General features: G+C 45.3%; 1 protein-coding gene across 1 annotated transcript in view; it reads left to right on the top strand.

Moving 5' to 3' along the window:
* Positions 1-17,407, top strand: part of LOC143983848 (polyunsaturated fatty acid lipoxygenase ALOX15B-like) — a 114,675-nt gene that overhangs the window by 73,535 nt on the left and 23,733 nt on the right. Inside the window, exons 9-11 of the mRNA XM_077483948.1 lie at positions 2,223-2,309; positions 14,655-14,824; positions 16,575-16,696. Coding sequence (XP_077340074.1) covers positions 2,223-2,309; positions 14,655-14,824; positions 16,575-16,696 — 379 coding nt within the window. The remainder of the gene's footprint in view (positions 1-2,222; positions 2,310-14,654; positions 14,825-16,574; positions 16,697-17,407) is intronic.

Raw genomic sequence — 17,407 nt, 5'->3', positions numbered from 1 at the left:
GATCGCTGGTGAAAGGGGGTGAAAGGGTTAACTAGCAGCAATCAGGGGGTTAAAACCATTATTGGGTAGTCTATCGGGGTACCTAGCGCTATAAAAACCTGGCGGTGAACCTAAAAAAATAACTAGCTACCTAGCGACACATGCAGCGATCAGAAAAATGATCGCTTAGTGACACTGGCAAAAGGGGGTGAAAGGGTTAACTAGGGGCAATCGGGGGGTTAAATCTTTATTGGGGGGTGATAGGGGGCTACCCTGGACCTAACACTAACTGTCCTGACAGTTTTTACTGTCACAACTGACACTGAATGCATTGATCAGTAAAGAAATGATCAATGCAATCAGTGACACTGTGACTGGGGGGGGGGGGGGGGCGGGGGCGATCGGGGGGGGGGGGGGGGGGGGGTTTGTGTGCCTGTGTGTACCTACATGTCAGTGTAGTGTTGGTGCACACTTACTATTAGTCTTCTCCTCGTAGTCCGGTCAAAAAGACCGCCCCGAGGAGAATGACATCACTTCCTCCTTCCTGTGTAAACAATACACAGTGGGAGGAAGCTTCTCATTGGCCAGGAGCGATCCAGAGGGGGTGGCCGAAAACAAACGGCCATCCCCTCATCACGGAGCGCTCCTGGAGCGAACCGGACCGTCGTATCCAACGGGAGGGGGTCCGATCGGACCCCCCACCCGCTGGAAGGCAATCACGTACATCTACGTGATTGTGCCTGCCTGTGCCATTGTGCTGACGTACATTGGCAATACGGCGGTCCTGAAGTGGTTAAAATTTGACCATGAGTAGAAATTTTAGTATATTCCAGGCCATATGCAGTAATCCACAGCCATTAACCCCTACTGACACCACCTGTAGAAGTAATTCTGTGTCTGCTTTGTACACTGCTACTTGCTACAAACTGGGTTTACAAAGGCATGTTATCCACAAAGTGGATTTATATCCTTTGTCTATCAAATATATTTGAATGAGGTTTTGTGCCTGGCATTCAGCTTTAAGGCATTGTGTGGGCATATTACTAGGTTTGCAGCATAGGCAGTGTTTGCCCTACATTGGTTAACTGACACAGCTACGGTACAAGATCACTCCTAAATCCCTGGTGTGAATTGGCTTTATTGCTACTTAACCACTTCAGCCCTGGAGGATTTGGCTGGCTAAGGACCAGAACTTTCTGCAATATGGCACTGCATCGTTTTAACTGACAATTGCACGGCCGTGCAACATGACTCCCAAACAAAATGTCCTTTTCCCACAAATGGCTTTCTTTTGGTGATATTATCATCTTTGTTTTTTGCGCAATAAACAAAGCGACAATTTTTGTGAAAAGCAATATATTTTTTTATAGCAAGTAAAAAAAGTAATCTTCCCAAAAAAAATTTTCTCAGTTTAGGCTGATGCGATTTTTTACAAAAAATATGTAGAATACGTTGGTTTTCTTAAGTTATAGCATCTACAAAATGGGAGATTTATGGCTTTTTTTTTTGACTGGCATTGCAGACAGATCGCACACTGTTGGTGCTATTTTTGGACCATTAATATTTATACAGCAATCAGTGCAATTAAAAATGCATTGCTTACTCTGTAAATGACTGGCAGTGAAGGGATTAACCAGGAGGGGGTGCTGCAGGGGTTTAGGGTTTCCTAGGGATGTGTTCTAACTGGGGGGGAAATGGGCTATGTGTGACATGACACTGATCACAACTCCCTGTAAATCGGGAGCAGTGATCAGTGTCCTGTCACTAGGGCAGAATGAGGAAATGCTTGTTTACATCAGCATTTCCCTGTTCTTCCTCTCTGAGACTATTGCGGGTATCCCTATGGACATAGTCCGTGAGACCTGAAGTCAGACTCGCAGAGCTTGCGGCAGGCACGCGCCTGCTATCCAAGCCCCACAAGATCATGTAATACAAAGTGATTTTATGCAGCAGAGCCAACCTGGTCCGCAACTGGTCAAAGCATGGTGACTTTTTTAGGAGGGGAAAACATTTCCAAAATCATTCAATTGAGGCCTGGGAAGTGATGCCTAATGCTAATGAAACAACGCTATGTAAGTAGATTTCTCATGGTGATTTAAGTTCAGCTTTAAATTGTTAAAAGGCAATAAGGTAACCTTCAGCAAATCATATATTTTTATCATATATCATATGCATTTCTTAAACTAATGTTTGTGTGTGTGTGTTTTTTTTTTTTTTTTTTTTTTTTTTTTTTAATATCCTAGCTGATAATTCCACACTTTCGCTATACCCTACAAATAAATGCCTTAGCAAGGACGAGACTCATTGGACCAGGTGGCGTCTTTGATCAAGTAAGAACCAAATTGGTGGCTATGTTTTTACTTGTTGGCCTGTTCTATTATTGCCTGGCAAAGTGACTTCAAACAGCACAATCAGTAAAATACACACTTTGTGCGTCAAGAGAAAAGTACCCAATGAATCAAAACTATTCAAAAATAGAAAATGTAAGAAACTTTACTATTGTGGAAATTTTTGTTTCTAAAAAAAAACATTTTGGTGGTTGGGAGATGGGTACAGAAGAATTTGTGGATGGAGACAATCATTGCTCTTTCTGCCAATGTTTACCTAGAACTATTTTTGTTAATGAATATACTGTATATTTAGTGCTTTATTTTCTGTCCATATTGCCTAGGCACTTGTAAAAGATGTTCCCCTTTTTGTTTTCAACAATTGTACGCAGTTATTACTGAACAAAACGAAAAATGGTTGGCATCTACGTTGCATACAACATTCTGTCTACCAGATTTCCAGAGCGTTCTTTGTACCTCCAGTCCCTTAGGCTGGGTTCACACTTGTGCAATTTGCATATTTCCTGCAACCAGTTTGGATGACAGAAGAGTGACTGGCTCTCAATGGAGCCGTTTCACACATCTCTGGGAGGCACTGGGATTGCACTGCAGGAGTGTCCTGTGCTTCTTTGGATTTGTTTCAGGTCTGAATTGAGGCAAAAATTTAGACCTATTTTAGACCTGAAGCGGCAAACATGGATGCACAGGACCCCCTGCTGTGCACCGTGGCCACATAGTGTGAACCCAGTCTCAAATTGGAATTAAACCCTAAACCAAAGATATATTGTAGATTAACAATCAGATGTTTCTCCCTGTTTTCACCTGGTGATCCTGCCAGTAACACCTCCTTTTTATTAGAGTGCCCCCACTCTAAATGATGTGGCACAGGGGGCATATTTGTAAAGCAACATGGTTAGCCTAGGGGCAGGGGAATACTATGCTACCATAGTAAAACCTATATGTAAAACCTATTTAAAACGTATATTACAAATTTTGTTATGCCAATGTGTATACCTGAACCTTTGTATAAGTATTTACCGCTGCGATTGGACCTGATGCTCTTCATCCTTGTCACGAGGCTTAGATTTTATACATGGGGTCATGTGATCTGCATCTCCACTCATTGACATCACTCCTCTCATTGACATCACTCCGCTCACTGGCATTCAATGGGACATGTAGAATGCACGCCATATACCATGCTGGACAGGCATCAGTGTCGTAAATGGATTGATACCAAATTATACCATTATTAGTAACTATATGCACAGTGTAGGAGCAGGCTCATACCCCAGTTGATTTCCTGTACGACAAAACTAGTTTGCTTTTGCTAGCCAGCTCTAAACATTGCGCTTGTTTTTTGGCAATCCCTGTTCAGTGATTTTTTTTTTTTTTTTTTTTTTTTTTTTTTTTTTTTTTTTTGTACACATGTTGGTACTTTCTTTTACATGAACCTATACGTTTTTTTGGATCTACACTATGGGGAAGCTTTTCCTTTTTTTTTATTCATTTATTTATTTTTTTTTGATTCAATTTACCAACCTTTTGCTGGACGTCAGTTCCATGGGTGTCTCTTGCTGTTCCAGTGATCAAGGTCTGAGATCCTGTATTCATTCCTAAGCTTGTTTGACCCACTGCCGCTGGTGTGTGGGTCCACCACTTCTGGTAAGAGTACCTACCCTTGAGTGGTTGGTGCAGTCTCTGGTGTTTCTCCTTTTTTGGACAGATGGTGGTTCATCTTCATTTGTATAGACCAGCCTTTCTCGACCTTTTCAATAAAGAGGAACCCATGACATAACCTTCTAGTCTCAAGGAACCCCTTCTAAAATTAAACGCACGTGTCAGTCACTGGGAAGAATGCTCCTTGTATTTGTGGTCATTAAAAAGAATTCCCCCCCCTTTACAGATGACTAAAAGGATAATTGGTGTCAGTGGTAACTTAACTGAGCGACAGTTATTAGCTCAAGGAACCCCTAGCAACCTCTAGAACAGGAATATGCCATTAGCGGACCTCCAGCTGTTGCAAAACTACAAGGACTTGTAGTTTTGCAACAGCTGGTGGTCCATTAATTGCATATCCCTGCTCTAGAGCAGGGGTCTCCAAACTGTGGCCCAGGGGTCAGATGCGGCACTTTGCTTGCTTTTTATGCGGCCTTTGGGTGGGAATGTTTCCCCTGATAATAGCAATGGGACATAACCCCCCCCCCCCCCCACTCAGACCAATGAAGGGACACAATTTCTTACAATGATGGGGCAAAATTCCCCAACACCAACAATGGTCAACAATTTCTTCTAAATACACCAATGATGGGGGACAATTCCTCCAAGTGATTCCGACAATGGGGCACAATTCCTCCTACTGACACCAATGATGGGGTACACTTGCGTGCTTACAACTCAACCAAAACACAGCAGCAAGACTAACGGGAAAAACCTGGGAATCCATCTCCCTACCCTGAGGAGCCTACATTGGCTAACTGTAAAGAATCAGATTACATTCAAGATCCTCTGCCTCACCCACAAATGCATACAAGGAAACGCTCCTCGATACCTACCCGATAAGAAAACGCAGTCTCCGATCATCTAACCAAAACTTCAATCCCTAATCCCGCTACAAATCAAAGGGAGAAGGAAGATTCGCAGTCCAAGGACCACAGCTATGGAACACTCTACCGATGTACATCCGCATGGAAGGAAATCCTTAGACCTTCAGGAAAAAACGTATGACCTACCTATTACCTATTCTAATAAGCTAGACAACACAGGACAGATCGAGCGCCTTGAAGCAATTCAGTTGGCATTGCAGCACTATACAAATTCATTCACTGAGACCAACTACCTTCCCCCCCCCAGCTCCCAATGTCCACAGTCCGGCCCCCTAAACTCTGAAGGACAGTAAACCGGCCCTTTGTTTAGCAAGTTTGGAGACTCCTGCTCTAGAGGAACCCTAGATTTCCATGAAACCCTGGTATAGACACTACTAATTCACATCTGTTCAGTGGGTTGAAATTCATTCCAACATGAATGTTGGTGGACTTTCCATTTTTAGCCATATTTTATAATTGTAGTTTGTTCATCTGATTTGCACAATTTATAGCTAGCACTTTATGACATCTGCTGGACAGATTGTTCTGTTGAAAAACAGACTTACTGACCAGATCACCAGGTAAAAATAAAGCCTAAAGGAAAACTAATTCAAGCATCACATCTAAGAATTGCTAAGCTGCAATATGTTTTCTTTTGGATTTTATACTGCTTTTAAAGTGTATGTCGGTGCAAAATACACAAAGTACATCTCTGCCATACGTGCACATTGCAATATAGTTTCTCTTCAAATACAATGAAAGTACAGAAAAATACCTGATCTGCCAGTAAGCTCCTTACTTCCCATTTGAACTGATAACAGTGCTTGTGCTGCACTGAAATTCTAAGCAGTGCTTACATTGATTTCTTAGCAAAACAATGCTGTCTTTTTTTCATTGCTAAGAGCTTGCTCATCCTTGGTGTGTAAGTTAAGGGCTCTTGGGATATGTAGTTCCAGGGTTATTCATAAAAATCAATTGGTCAATTTCCCAACTTGCACTGTTTAATTATCTGTATCCAACCAACTAGCCGTGGTGTGTTTTTTTTTTTTTTTTTTTTTTTTTTATTTTTTTATTTAAACAAAATGCCTAAAGTACAGGCAGATTACAAATATCAATGAACCACAGTATGATCTCTTAAAGTGATACTAAAGCTTTGTTTAAAAAAAAAAAAAACACATCATACTTTCCTCCACTGTGCAGCTAGTTTTGCACAATGGCCCAAACATCTAATGGGCTCCCTCAGTGGCTCTTGCAGATCCTCCACACATTAGATGACCCCCCTAGGAGAAGCACTCTCCCGAGGGGGCTACCTTTGGGGTACGCTCCTGAATCATTCATTCGGCATTAATGGAAGCCAAATATATGACTCGGCCCTGATTGAGTGCAGTGGGATCCAATGGCTGTGCTGCTATAGATCCAATCCTAGCTGGTGCTCTGGAGAGTAGGACTGTGCGTCCCTGCCAAAGAAGGTGCTCAGGTAAATAAAACGGGGAGGTATAGGGGGCCAGTGACTGCCAGGTGTTTTTTCACCTTGGTGCATAGGATGCATTAAGGTAGAAAAATACAAGCCTTTACAACCCCTTTAATAGAACCAGTTATAGTAAAGATTACTTTTTATATAGATTTTTAGAGATTTAATAAGGTCTTATAGTAAAATCGCTACATATTTTTACTAAGTAAACAGATCATGTAATCAACAAAAATCTGAATCTTTTTGCAAATGTCCAGTGATTCCTCCAAAGCAAACCCCAAAGACTAACTGGGAAAACAAATGGCATATGTTGTGCTTTAGTGCTGCTCTTGGTACTGGTCCAGGAGTTCCTTAAAGCAGAACTATACTTGCCTATACTCCAGCACTGTGACCTCCCAGAGCTTCCTGCTGGACATGGACTTCTTCAGCCCGGTGGCTTCTGGGTATCAATTCTGGCTGTTTTAATTGGTCATGCCTTCTTACCTCAGTGTACAGTGATTGAAAGGTAGGTAAGCAATTTTGCGAGGAAACCAGCTTTTAATCGAGGGGGGGGACATGGATCTCCAAAGTACCGGAATACAAAGCCTAGCAGCATTGGTCATATGCATCGCCAAAGATTTAAAATATTTCTCCTGGGGAATGTTGGATATGTGTAGTAAATATTGTGCTGGGGTGAACTCCAAAGCCAAGGGTGAAATCTCAGTGATTACCTTATGGACTTCCCTCCAGTAAGGCTGAATCAAAGGGCAGCCCCACCATATGTGAAGGGTACCTGACTCCTGACCACATCGCCAACATTGATCAGACTGTCGGAAAGATTCTATGAAGCAAATCTGGGGTTTTGTACCATCTCATCTTTAGTTTGTATCCATTTTCCTGTGTTTACATTTAGGGACCCCTTGTGAATGTATAAATGTATACGGTCCCACTCTCCATCCGTAATCTCCTGATCCAGCACGGACCCCCAGAAGACCCGATCCGAGCTCCTGCCAGAATGCTGAGTCCCAAACATAGAAGCATACAAAGCCGAGATCACATGATTCTGGGGAGTCGTGCTGGAGCACAGGGCCTCAAATACAGTGGGCTTTGTCAAGTATCCCGGTCTCCTCCCTGGCTCATCTAAGAAATGCTTCAGCTGCATATAGGACCAATACGGGAACGCATTTGTGTATGACAGCTTGGCCAAGTCATGATGACTCAAAAACCTGCCCCTCTGAAAGAACTGTTTCGCTACCATCTCCGCAAATGGCCATTCACGAGCTAAAAAACTGGCAGATAATCCCGGGGGGGGAAGTCAGGGTTACCCCTAATAGGTGATTCCAAGGTAATAATCTGTTCAGTGGTCTCGATATGAAACACTCAGAGGCCCACAGAAGAAAAAGGGACTTGAGTCTTGCTACAAAGATACCATGTAAAGTCCAATTACTAGTGGAAGGGAGACTCTATTTCTGTGACGCACAAAAATTCCCAGAATCCTTCTGTGAAGCAGGTTCAAGTTCTCTCCACACTGCGCACACGTATCCTGCGCCCGGAACCTTTCTGTCTTGTCAGAAAGGTTCCGGGCGCAGGATACGTGTGCGCAGTGTGGAGAGAACTTGAACCTGCTTCACAGAAGGATTCTGGGAATTTTTGTGCGTCACAGAAATAGTCTCCCTTCCCCTAGTAATTGGACTTTACATGGTATCTTTGTAGCAAGACTCAAGTCCCTTTTTCTTCTGTGGGCCTCTGAGTGTTTCATATCGAGACCACTGAACAGATTATTACCTTGGAATCACCGCTAAGGGATTGAGTGCTGACCCAGCTGAGGAAAGTTAACTTGGACGTCATCCATTTATCATTTATATATGCTTCATTCCATATATCTTCTGGTAAGCGCATTCAATATATGGTGACGGGTATTCCACGCGCCTAGGAAAGTGTTGAACCACTGTGGTGCTGTCATTTAAGAACACTTATGTCCGTCATTTGGATTCACCTGTGAACTTTTCTTAAATTGGACTTTGTATTTTTAGTTTATGCCATTTTTGGCTTTTTTTGGTCACCTTCACATTTTTTTGAAATCTATTACTTAACTGTACTAGTTTTTAATTTATATTATATATGTAGGGAAGGGTTGGCGCGGCTTTGTATATTCTTTATTACTGTTGGGTGTCATATCACATTTATTGCTGCTGCCTATTTTTGTTAGTTTTGTCAATTTCACACTATTTATCCTAGCGCAGTTTACATGTTTTCTATTTTTTACCCCTAATAGGGGTGATCGGGCTCTCCTGGTAAATTCTTGCAAAGTCGCCCCAACAAGAGGGTGCGCAGAGAGCTGAGGTCCATTGGGTCGTTTATTACTCCAGGGAAGCGCTTGCAAGTTTTGGCCTACAATGAGCTTTCTAGTTCTAGCCAGTCTTTGCAGCGCGAATGGATCTTCCAGTCAACTACCCTGGTCATGTGTACTGCCCAGTAATATCGTTTAAGGTCTGGCAGGCCAATTCCTCCCTTGGCTTTAGGTAAAACCAGAGTCGCCCACCCGATACGAGGTGTTTTGGAGCCCCAGAGGAAGGATCTACAATCTTTTAAAGGCTGTGAAAAAAGCTGGCGGTAGACGTATTGGGATTGTTTGCATTTTATAGAGAAGTCGTGGAAGAACAGTCATTTTAAGAGCAGCTGCTCGCCCAAACCACGATAGTCGGGACATCCCACCTCTGTAGCTCCTGTTGTATATTTTTTAGTTCAGGGAGAAAGTTATTTTCATAAAGGGAACTTGGCTTACCAGGCAATTGTATACCAAGGTATGTGATGGCATCTGAGTTCCATTTAAAAGGAAAGTTGGCTTGGCATTGCTGGGCAAGACAATGTGGCAGGGAGACATTCAGCGCAAACGATTTGGAGTAATTAATTTTTAGGTTGGCTATGCGTTTAAATTGCTCCAATATTGGCATCAAATTTGGTAGAGACGTTAATGGGGACGTGAGGAAAAGCAAGATATCGTCCGCGAAGGCCGCGATCTTGTATTCCTTATGGCGCACCCTGATGCCCTTAATGTCCGGGTTATGCCTAATGCAACGCAAAAGGGGTTCCAGGGTGAGGATGTACAGGAGGGGAGAAAGAGGGCACCCTTGTCTAGTGCCATTATGGATGGGGAAGGTGTCCGACAGGTGGCCGCTAACCTTGACCCTGGCCCTGGGGTTGGAATATAAAGCCCCAATGAAGGCACACATGGTGCTGCCCAGGCCCAGGGCCCGCAGCACCGCCTGCAAGTAGTCCCAGGCCACCCTGTCGAACGCCTTCTCCGCATTCATTGCTAGAAAGAAACCCTCCTGTTGGGTGGAAGTCAGCCAATGATGGAGATTTAAGGCCTTGATCGTGTTGTCCCTCGCTTCCCTCCCCCGCACAAAGCCCACTTGATCCTTCCCCACCCAGGCAGGAATGTAAAACGCCAGACGGTTTGCTATAATTTTCGCAAACTGCTTAAGATCTACGTTTAAAAGTGAAATTGGCCGATAATTCATAACATCCGTGGGGTCCTTGCCGTCTTTGGGTAACACTGTGATGTACGCTTCTAAAAGCGTATCCGGTGGTTGGGGGGGGGGGTCTTGGCTAATGTGTTAAAGGCTTTAAGAAATAGTGGCGCCAGTAGAGCCGCATAGTTTTTGTAGTATGGTACCGTGAAGCTGCCCGGGCTTTTACCCGGCTTTATCGACTTCAAGGCAGTCTCCTATTCCTCGGAGGACAGAGGAGCCTCCAGGCCAACGCGATCGTCAGCCGACAACGCTTTAGGGCTATATTTGTCTAAAAACTCCCCGATTAACGTCGAGTGCGCCCTATCCTCCGCGGGGTCACAAACGACCTGCGCAATATCTTCATTTTTTGAGAAGGAGCGTCCCGAACTGTCTGTCAAATGGTGTACCGTAGAGGCTAGGGTGCGCTTCTGCAAGCAACGTGCCAGTAACTTCCCAGGTTTGTTGTCTTGTTCGTAAAACAACTTCTGCGATAGCATATGACGTTTACGCGCCCGCCTAAAAAGTTCCTCCACCAATTGAGCCCGTGCATCAGCCAATTGCTGTGCCACTTGAGTGGCCCTAGTACATTTGTGCTGCAATTCTAAATTGGTAATCTCCTGGGTAAGGGTCTTTATCAGCTCCTGATGTTCCCTTTTCTTCCTAGCTGCAATCGCCAGAAGGTGTCCCCGAATCACGCACTTATGGGCCTCCCATTGCACCATGGGAGACACATCCGGCTTATCATTCGTGGCAAAGTAGTCCCGTATGGCCTGTTCAATGCGAGCTGAATCCACGGAGTCTGCCAAGGTGGACGCGTCCAGCCTCTACATTCTTGTCAGTCTCTCCCTCTGTGGGAATTGTAAAGTCAGCGTGATGGGATGATGGTCGGAGAGTGTCATAGCTTCTATGGATGCGCTAGCCAGGTGGGATAAATCAGTCTGCCGTATGAAAAGGTAGTCCAGCCTCGTAACGATTGTGTGGGTGGGAAAAGGTGTAGCCCTTCTCACTGGGTGAAGCGTACGCCAGGTATCGTGAAGTGCGAGAGATGCAAGTTGAAGTTTGACTTGTCGCAACGCCGAGTAAGGGAGCGATGACGTCCCTGTCGAGGTATCTAGCAGGGGATCTAGCGCTAGGTTGAAATCTCCCCCTAGAATAAGGAGGCCTGCCTGGAAAGTTGTGAGTTTCAATAGTGTGTTTTTCAGAAATGGAATTCTATTAGTATTGGGACAGTACACATTCGCCAATGTTACAGGTTTGTCCTTCCAGGTTCCTTTCAGAAAAAGGTACCTGCCTTCAGGGTCAACTAGTTGATCAGTCAGAATAAACGGGAGAGATTTGGCTATTAAGATGGAGACACCCTTAGCTTTGGAGTCGGGAGGTTGCATGGAATACTGTCGAAACGCTTGTCCGACAAGCGGAACTGAACCAGTTTTGAAATGCGTTTCTTGAAAGAAAAGAATTTGCGCCCTATGTCTATGGGCTTCCGCCAGGACACTGCTGTTTTTCCGGTACATTGAGTCCCTTAGCATTCAGGGAGAAAACTTTGAGCGATGGAGGAGCTGAGATATGCTTTATGGATGACATTGTCTGAGGCAGATGAAAGGCGTGAGCAGGGGACAATAGTCATGCCGCTAGCCTAATATACGTCCCTACCCAAGCCCCGCAACAGCGAGACTGAGAGGGCGAATCTGGAGGAAGGGAAAGAAGAGGAAAGAAAGGGAAGAGAGAAAAAAAAAAGGGGGGGGGGGAGGATAGAGAAAGTGGGGAAGAGGAGGAGTAAACTAGGGTGGAGGGGGGAGAGAATGAGGGGAATTAAGAGTCAAATTAAAACAAGGGGAATGGGAACCCCTACCAGAAGGGGGGAACCGCTATCTAGTAATCACCAGTGGGGGTCCCAGCTGGGGCCGCCACCTAACGCACTGCTTGTACCCTAGGGGTATCCCGAGGGATAGGACAACCAGAGGTGGGTATAGGCCTGCTACCCCACCTATTCGCTCCGTGATAAAAGTAAAGAAAACAGGGTAACTTTTTCCGGGTATGTTCAAGAGGGGAAACCGCCTCCTTGATGTGAGAATGAAGCCTAACACTAGAGAGTCACACAGCTATCCCCACCCAGGTGACTCCCTACCTGGCTCATATAGTATAGGAAGAACCTCCCCTTTGGAAGGTTAGGACTGCTGGAAAGCACTCGACTCCACTCGGCCCCTCCACCAGGCTCCAATAGGACCATGTACCTGCCTGTACCCCTAATATAAGGAGAGAGATTGCACCCGCAGGCAAAAATTTTTATTTTCTACATCCCAGATTTAAATGTAACCCGTATCTAAAATTGAACAAACAGTAAACCTTATGATAAGGGAACAAAGTTATAAGGTCCCAAACCCGGTGTCCTCGGTCTATGAAGAGCAGCGATGCAGAACCTTCCGCGTCACCGGCCCCAGTAGAGATTGCGAAACTGCCGGACCAGAAGCTAGTCACTTGAAGGGGCAGATTGGAAGTGTGAAACACTGCAGTCTACAGCGAGGCTCCCTCATGACCGAGAACTAGGCGGTTACCGAGATGTCTCGGCAAAAACTCAATAAGCAGTGCCCAAGAAATTCCGGTCCCCAAAGATAAACATGTGTAAATGACCAGACATCACATTTTAAACCGAACACAAACCAGTCCCTAGCGGGGAACATAAACATATTGAAAAAGATAACCAGGTCAACTAGCTAACCCTTGCAACCATCCCGATCGGCAGGCATGTAAAGGTGATGGTGGCCGCCGATGGCGAGGGCCGCCAATGGTCCCTATAAAGGATAGCGATCATAAGCGTCAATCCCAAAAAGCAGAAGCCGGATGCCAGGACTGAAGGGAGAAGTATAGGGCACGTGTCTCTGTGTAGGCAGGTTTACCCATGAACTCAGCTGGAGGAGCATAGCTAGAACCCTCTATCATCCAGGGAAGGCACTCGCTGGCATGTAGAATGAGCACTCACTATCAGCAGTTGTCAGTCTACTGGCGGAAGAAATGTGGTCCCCCACCAGAGAGGGGTTACTCACCTCCCCCCCAAGCGTACTTAAGATCAAGCCTAAAAGCCAGGGGCCCTGCCTATCTATTATATGCATTAAGTCCCTTAGACGCCCTGATATTCGGAGTGGAATGTGGCAGTTCTCAACCCCAAGCCTGGGGGAAAGTACGTACAGTCCGCTTCTGCTGTGGTCTCAGCCTAAGAAATTTGTGCGTTCTTACCAGTTCACGTCCCAAATAGATCACCTGAGAGAACACAGTCCAGAAGGCCCTCTTGGATGGTTAGGCATGCATGCAAGTTCACTGATCAGGATAACAACAAAGGGGTGGCATGAAACTACTCACCCACCCAAGTACCCAGTCACTGGTCGGTTCTGCGACGGACAGATGAGGGGGAGTCCTGCGGACTGTCTTCCGTTTCCATGTCTCCACGACTCCTATGTGGAGAAGCAGTAGAATTCCTCCTCCTTGGCCGGTGTCTGTGCGATCGCGGTGTAGTCAGGCTGGGTAGGTATCCAGGGATCCGGTTGCAAGAAGGCGCTGTACCAATCCGGAACCTCCACAAATGGGATGCCCAGGGTATCGCAGAAAGGCTTCAAGTCAGCCGGGACTCTCAGGTGGGCTGTGCGATTTCCTGCTGAGGCTTGTAGGCAAAATGGAAACTTCCACCTGTAAGGGATACGTCGGTCTCGCAGGACTTGCAGCAGTGGTCTGAGGTCTCGTCTGTGCTGTAGCGTGATGGCTGATAGGTCCTGGAACAACTGTATGCGCGCCCCTTCGTATTCCTGGCGATCATGGTTGCGTGCGAGCCTCAGTATGTCTTTTTTGAGTAAAGCTCACTAGACAGCACACCGCATCTCTAGGAGGGGTCTGTGTCCCTACCCCTGGGCCTCAGCGCTCTGTGGCACCGCTCCATCTCCACTGGGGCATCTGGAGACCTACCCAGCAGCGTGTTAAAAATAGCCCAAATTGCAGCCTGTAATTGGGGACCTTCCACTGTTTCAGGGATGCCTCGCACACGTAGGTTACGCCTGCGCCCCCTGTTATCCAGGTCTTCCATGTGTCTATGCATGTCCATGAGATGCTGGGTGTGCACACTGGAGACCTGCTGCACTTGCTGTATGGCTGCTCCATGTGTCATGGCTGCGGCCTCCACCCGCTCCACCCTAGAAGCCACTGCCCTGATGTCTGATCTGAGGTCCGATATGGCTGCAAACAGGGTGTTCTTGATGTCTGTGGCCACCAAATGCAAGTCCGCCAGATTCAGAGGGGGAGGGGTGTGCGAGTGGTGTGTACCTGCCGCTGCGGAGGTTCCCTGGAAGTCCGGCGGGGTAGCAGACATACTGTGGTACGGGGTCTGGGATGCGGCCTGCACGTCCGCCGCTTGTGAGCGAAACATCGCCGGAATGTTGCGGCTGAGCTGCGTGGACTGGTCCTGCGCCGACCGGGAGGTGGAGGAGCTTCTCCCAGTCATTTTCTCTGGTAGAGAGGAAGGCTCTTCCCTCTGACAGAAGCGAATTAGGAGGTCTGGGCGGCGGAGCTCTCGTTGTAAGCTGCCATCTTCCTCCGGTGCCAGGCCATGCCCCCTAGGTAAGCAATTTTAATGCAGAAGAGAAATATCGGACAATTTCTGTCATTAAAGTTCCACTTTAAGTACATTTGTCTTCAGGTACTCCTATTGCCCTGAAAGTGGTGTGTGTTTAATCTCCTTTTCATTACTCTTATTTTCATTACATGACGATATTTTTACATATTTGGTTTTTCTGTATTCCCCCCCCCCCTCAAGGCTTCGGTGACTGGGAAAGGAGGGATCCCAGTAATTATAAAGAAAGCAATGGCTGAGCTGACCTATAGCAGGCTTTGTCTTCCTGATGATATAAAGGGAAGAGGAATGGAGCACATTCCCAACTACTTGTATAGAGATGATGGCATGAAGATCTGGGCAGCTATGGAAAGGTAAAAATCTTCCATATTCAAAGACAAGAATGCTTAGTCTACAACCATCTGCGGTCCTACCTCACTGAAAACTACCTTCTTGCTTTCAGCAATCCACAGTAACTGCCCTACTAAAACTCATTTATAAACTTTTAAAACCAATGGCCATTGCTCCATACTCATTACTAGACCTCTCTGCAGCCTTTAATACTATTGACCACCCACTCCTTGTCAAACTCCTTTCTTGGCCTCCAAGATTCTGCTTTTCCCTCTATCATAGCGCTCCAGTGTTACCTATAACTGTCTGCTTCTCTCCACTTACTCTTTCCATAGGGGGTCTCCCAAGGCTCTGTTCTTGGGCCCCCCTTCTCTTCGTACATCTTTGTCATGTGAAACTCCCACAACAGCTTCCAATGCCATCTCTAAACAGATGACACCCAAATGTATCTATCTCTACTCTTCAGATCACTCCTTCAATTTCCTCACATTAACTGATATATTAACATGGATAACATAGATGTAGCACCGCTTCCTAAATCTAAATCTTTCTAACACCGCACTTGTAAAATTTCCACTCTGCTTGTGCACTTCCCCCTGACTTTTCCATCAAGATTAGTAATACAACTATCGGTCCCTCTCCCCACGTCGGAGTATTGGTGTAATGCTAGCCTATGATCTGACCTTTTCTGTCCCAAATTGCAGTCCAAAAGCTTGTAGATTCACCTCCTTAACATCTTTACAATTCACCCCTTTAACTAAAACCACCAAGCTACTCATTCACTACCTTGCTATCTCATCTTGACTTTTGCAACACCCTTCTCACAGGCCTACCTCTTCATGGGCTCTTCCCTCTTCAGTCTATCATGAATGCTGCTGCTGCTAAACTTGCCTACCTTACTAATGACTCGGTGTCCGCCATCCCTCTCTGCCATTCCCTAAACTGGCTTCCAATTGCTTCCATTTCAAAATGCTAATTGCAACATACAAAGCCATTTACAACTCTGCCCCAAGCTACATCCCCGATTTTGTCTGCAAATATTGCCCAAACCTTCCTTTCTGCACCTCCTGCCCTCTAACTCTTGCCGCCTCCTCATATATGCTTGTCTCCAGAGGCTTGCCTACCTCAATCTGTCTGGCTATCTCCCACTCTGGCCACTTATAGACAACCTTTAAACTCATCTCTTCAGGGAAGCTTAAGCCTACAACTGAACTGTTCCATCCGCTTATCCCCCAGTTATTACATTTTGTACCACTTGCTCCTCCCTAGATTGTATGTTTTAATGAGCAGGACCCTCATAACTCTTTAGTCTATTGTAACTGTACTGTCTCCCTAGATAATACATTGCTGGGAGTGGTTTTAAATGCCAAAGGATTTGTCCATTCAGTATTAAAATTTAGACAGCTTTGCCACATAGCATAGCCCTGTCTGGCAGTATGAAAGGCCTGTTTTTCTTTGCTGCATTTGTCCCAGCCTGTGATAGAACAGAAGCGGCAAACTTAGTGTGTGTAGATTATAAATATTTTTTCTTCGATCATCTTTGTCACTTTTGGTGGTTAGCATATGGGCACTGTGGCATGAATTTTCCCTTATAATGCCTCTCCCTCCCCCAGCAAAAACTCTACTGTACAATGAAACACAAGTGGCTGATACCAGTTCAAAATCTTACACTGCTTTTATTAAAGTATTAATGAATACAATTCTGCATTCGTTTGTAACTGTTTGGCTTTCATGTACATCTCCCTGAAAGTAAGTAATTGTTTTTCTTTTCAGTTTTGTGTCCAACATAATTAATTACTATTATACAAGTGATGAGATGGTCAAGGAAGACCCTGAACTTCAGGCCTGGGTAGCTGAGATTTTCAAGGAAGGATTCCTCCAAAATAAGTCTTCAGGTACTTTCACTCCAGTGTATAGTCAGTGTTAACTAAAGGCACCTTATTTCTTAAACATGAGTTCTATTATGTCAATGTAAAGATGTGGTACAAACAACCATTCAGGTGCCTCTGAATCTGGCTAAGTTTAAACTGGATCTCTTTTGATGGCTGAAATGACAGCGTACTGGAGAAGGTTTCATACATTTATAGTAAATCTCCCCTCACTTGCATTATTTTTATTATTATAAATTGAGTTTCTTGCTTTTCCCTCTACAGGACAATATCTCATACTGAAGAAAAGATGAGCAAGTGGAACATTTTACACCCCCCCCCCCCCCCCCCCCCATTGTTTTTGAATTTGCATTGCATTTAGGTAACAAATTTTCTCTTTTGTTAATTGATGGACACAGCTCCAGTAATCTTAACTGTAGGGTTATTATGCCACCTTCAGGAGAGGACTAGGTAGAACATGTAATATATGTGAAAACAGAACTTTACAGTTCTGCCCAGGGGACATTTCCTCTGGAATAACCCCTCAGCTGGCTTCCTGCAGCTCAGTTTTTTTTTCTTCTGCCTAGTGAAGGACTTGAGCTCCCTGCCTGGACCATCAGGTCTGGGGATTTTTGCCTTTTTCATGCAAGATTTTAAGATCCTGTGATCTATCAACAGCAGACTGGGTGACAGGCTGGATAATATAGATCCTTGTAGTCTCCCAAGCCGGGCCATCAA

Source organism: Lithobates pipiens, unplaced genomic scaffold, assembly GCF_037356315.1.
Source record: "Lithobates pipiens isolate NorthernLeopardFrog02 unplaced genomic scaffold, aLitPip1_a1.2 Scaffold_16, whole genome shotgun sequence".
Classification (NCBI taxonomy): domain Eukaryota; kingdom Metazoa; phylum Chordata; class Amphibia; order Anura; family Ranidae; genus Lithobates; species Lithobates pipiens.
Note: the sequence above shows the minus strand (reverse complement) of the source record. Positions and strands in the feature narration are given on the sequence as shown.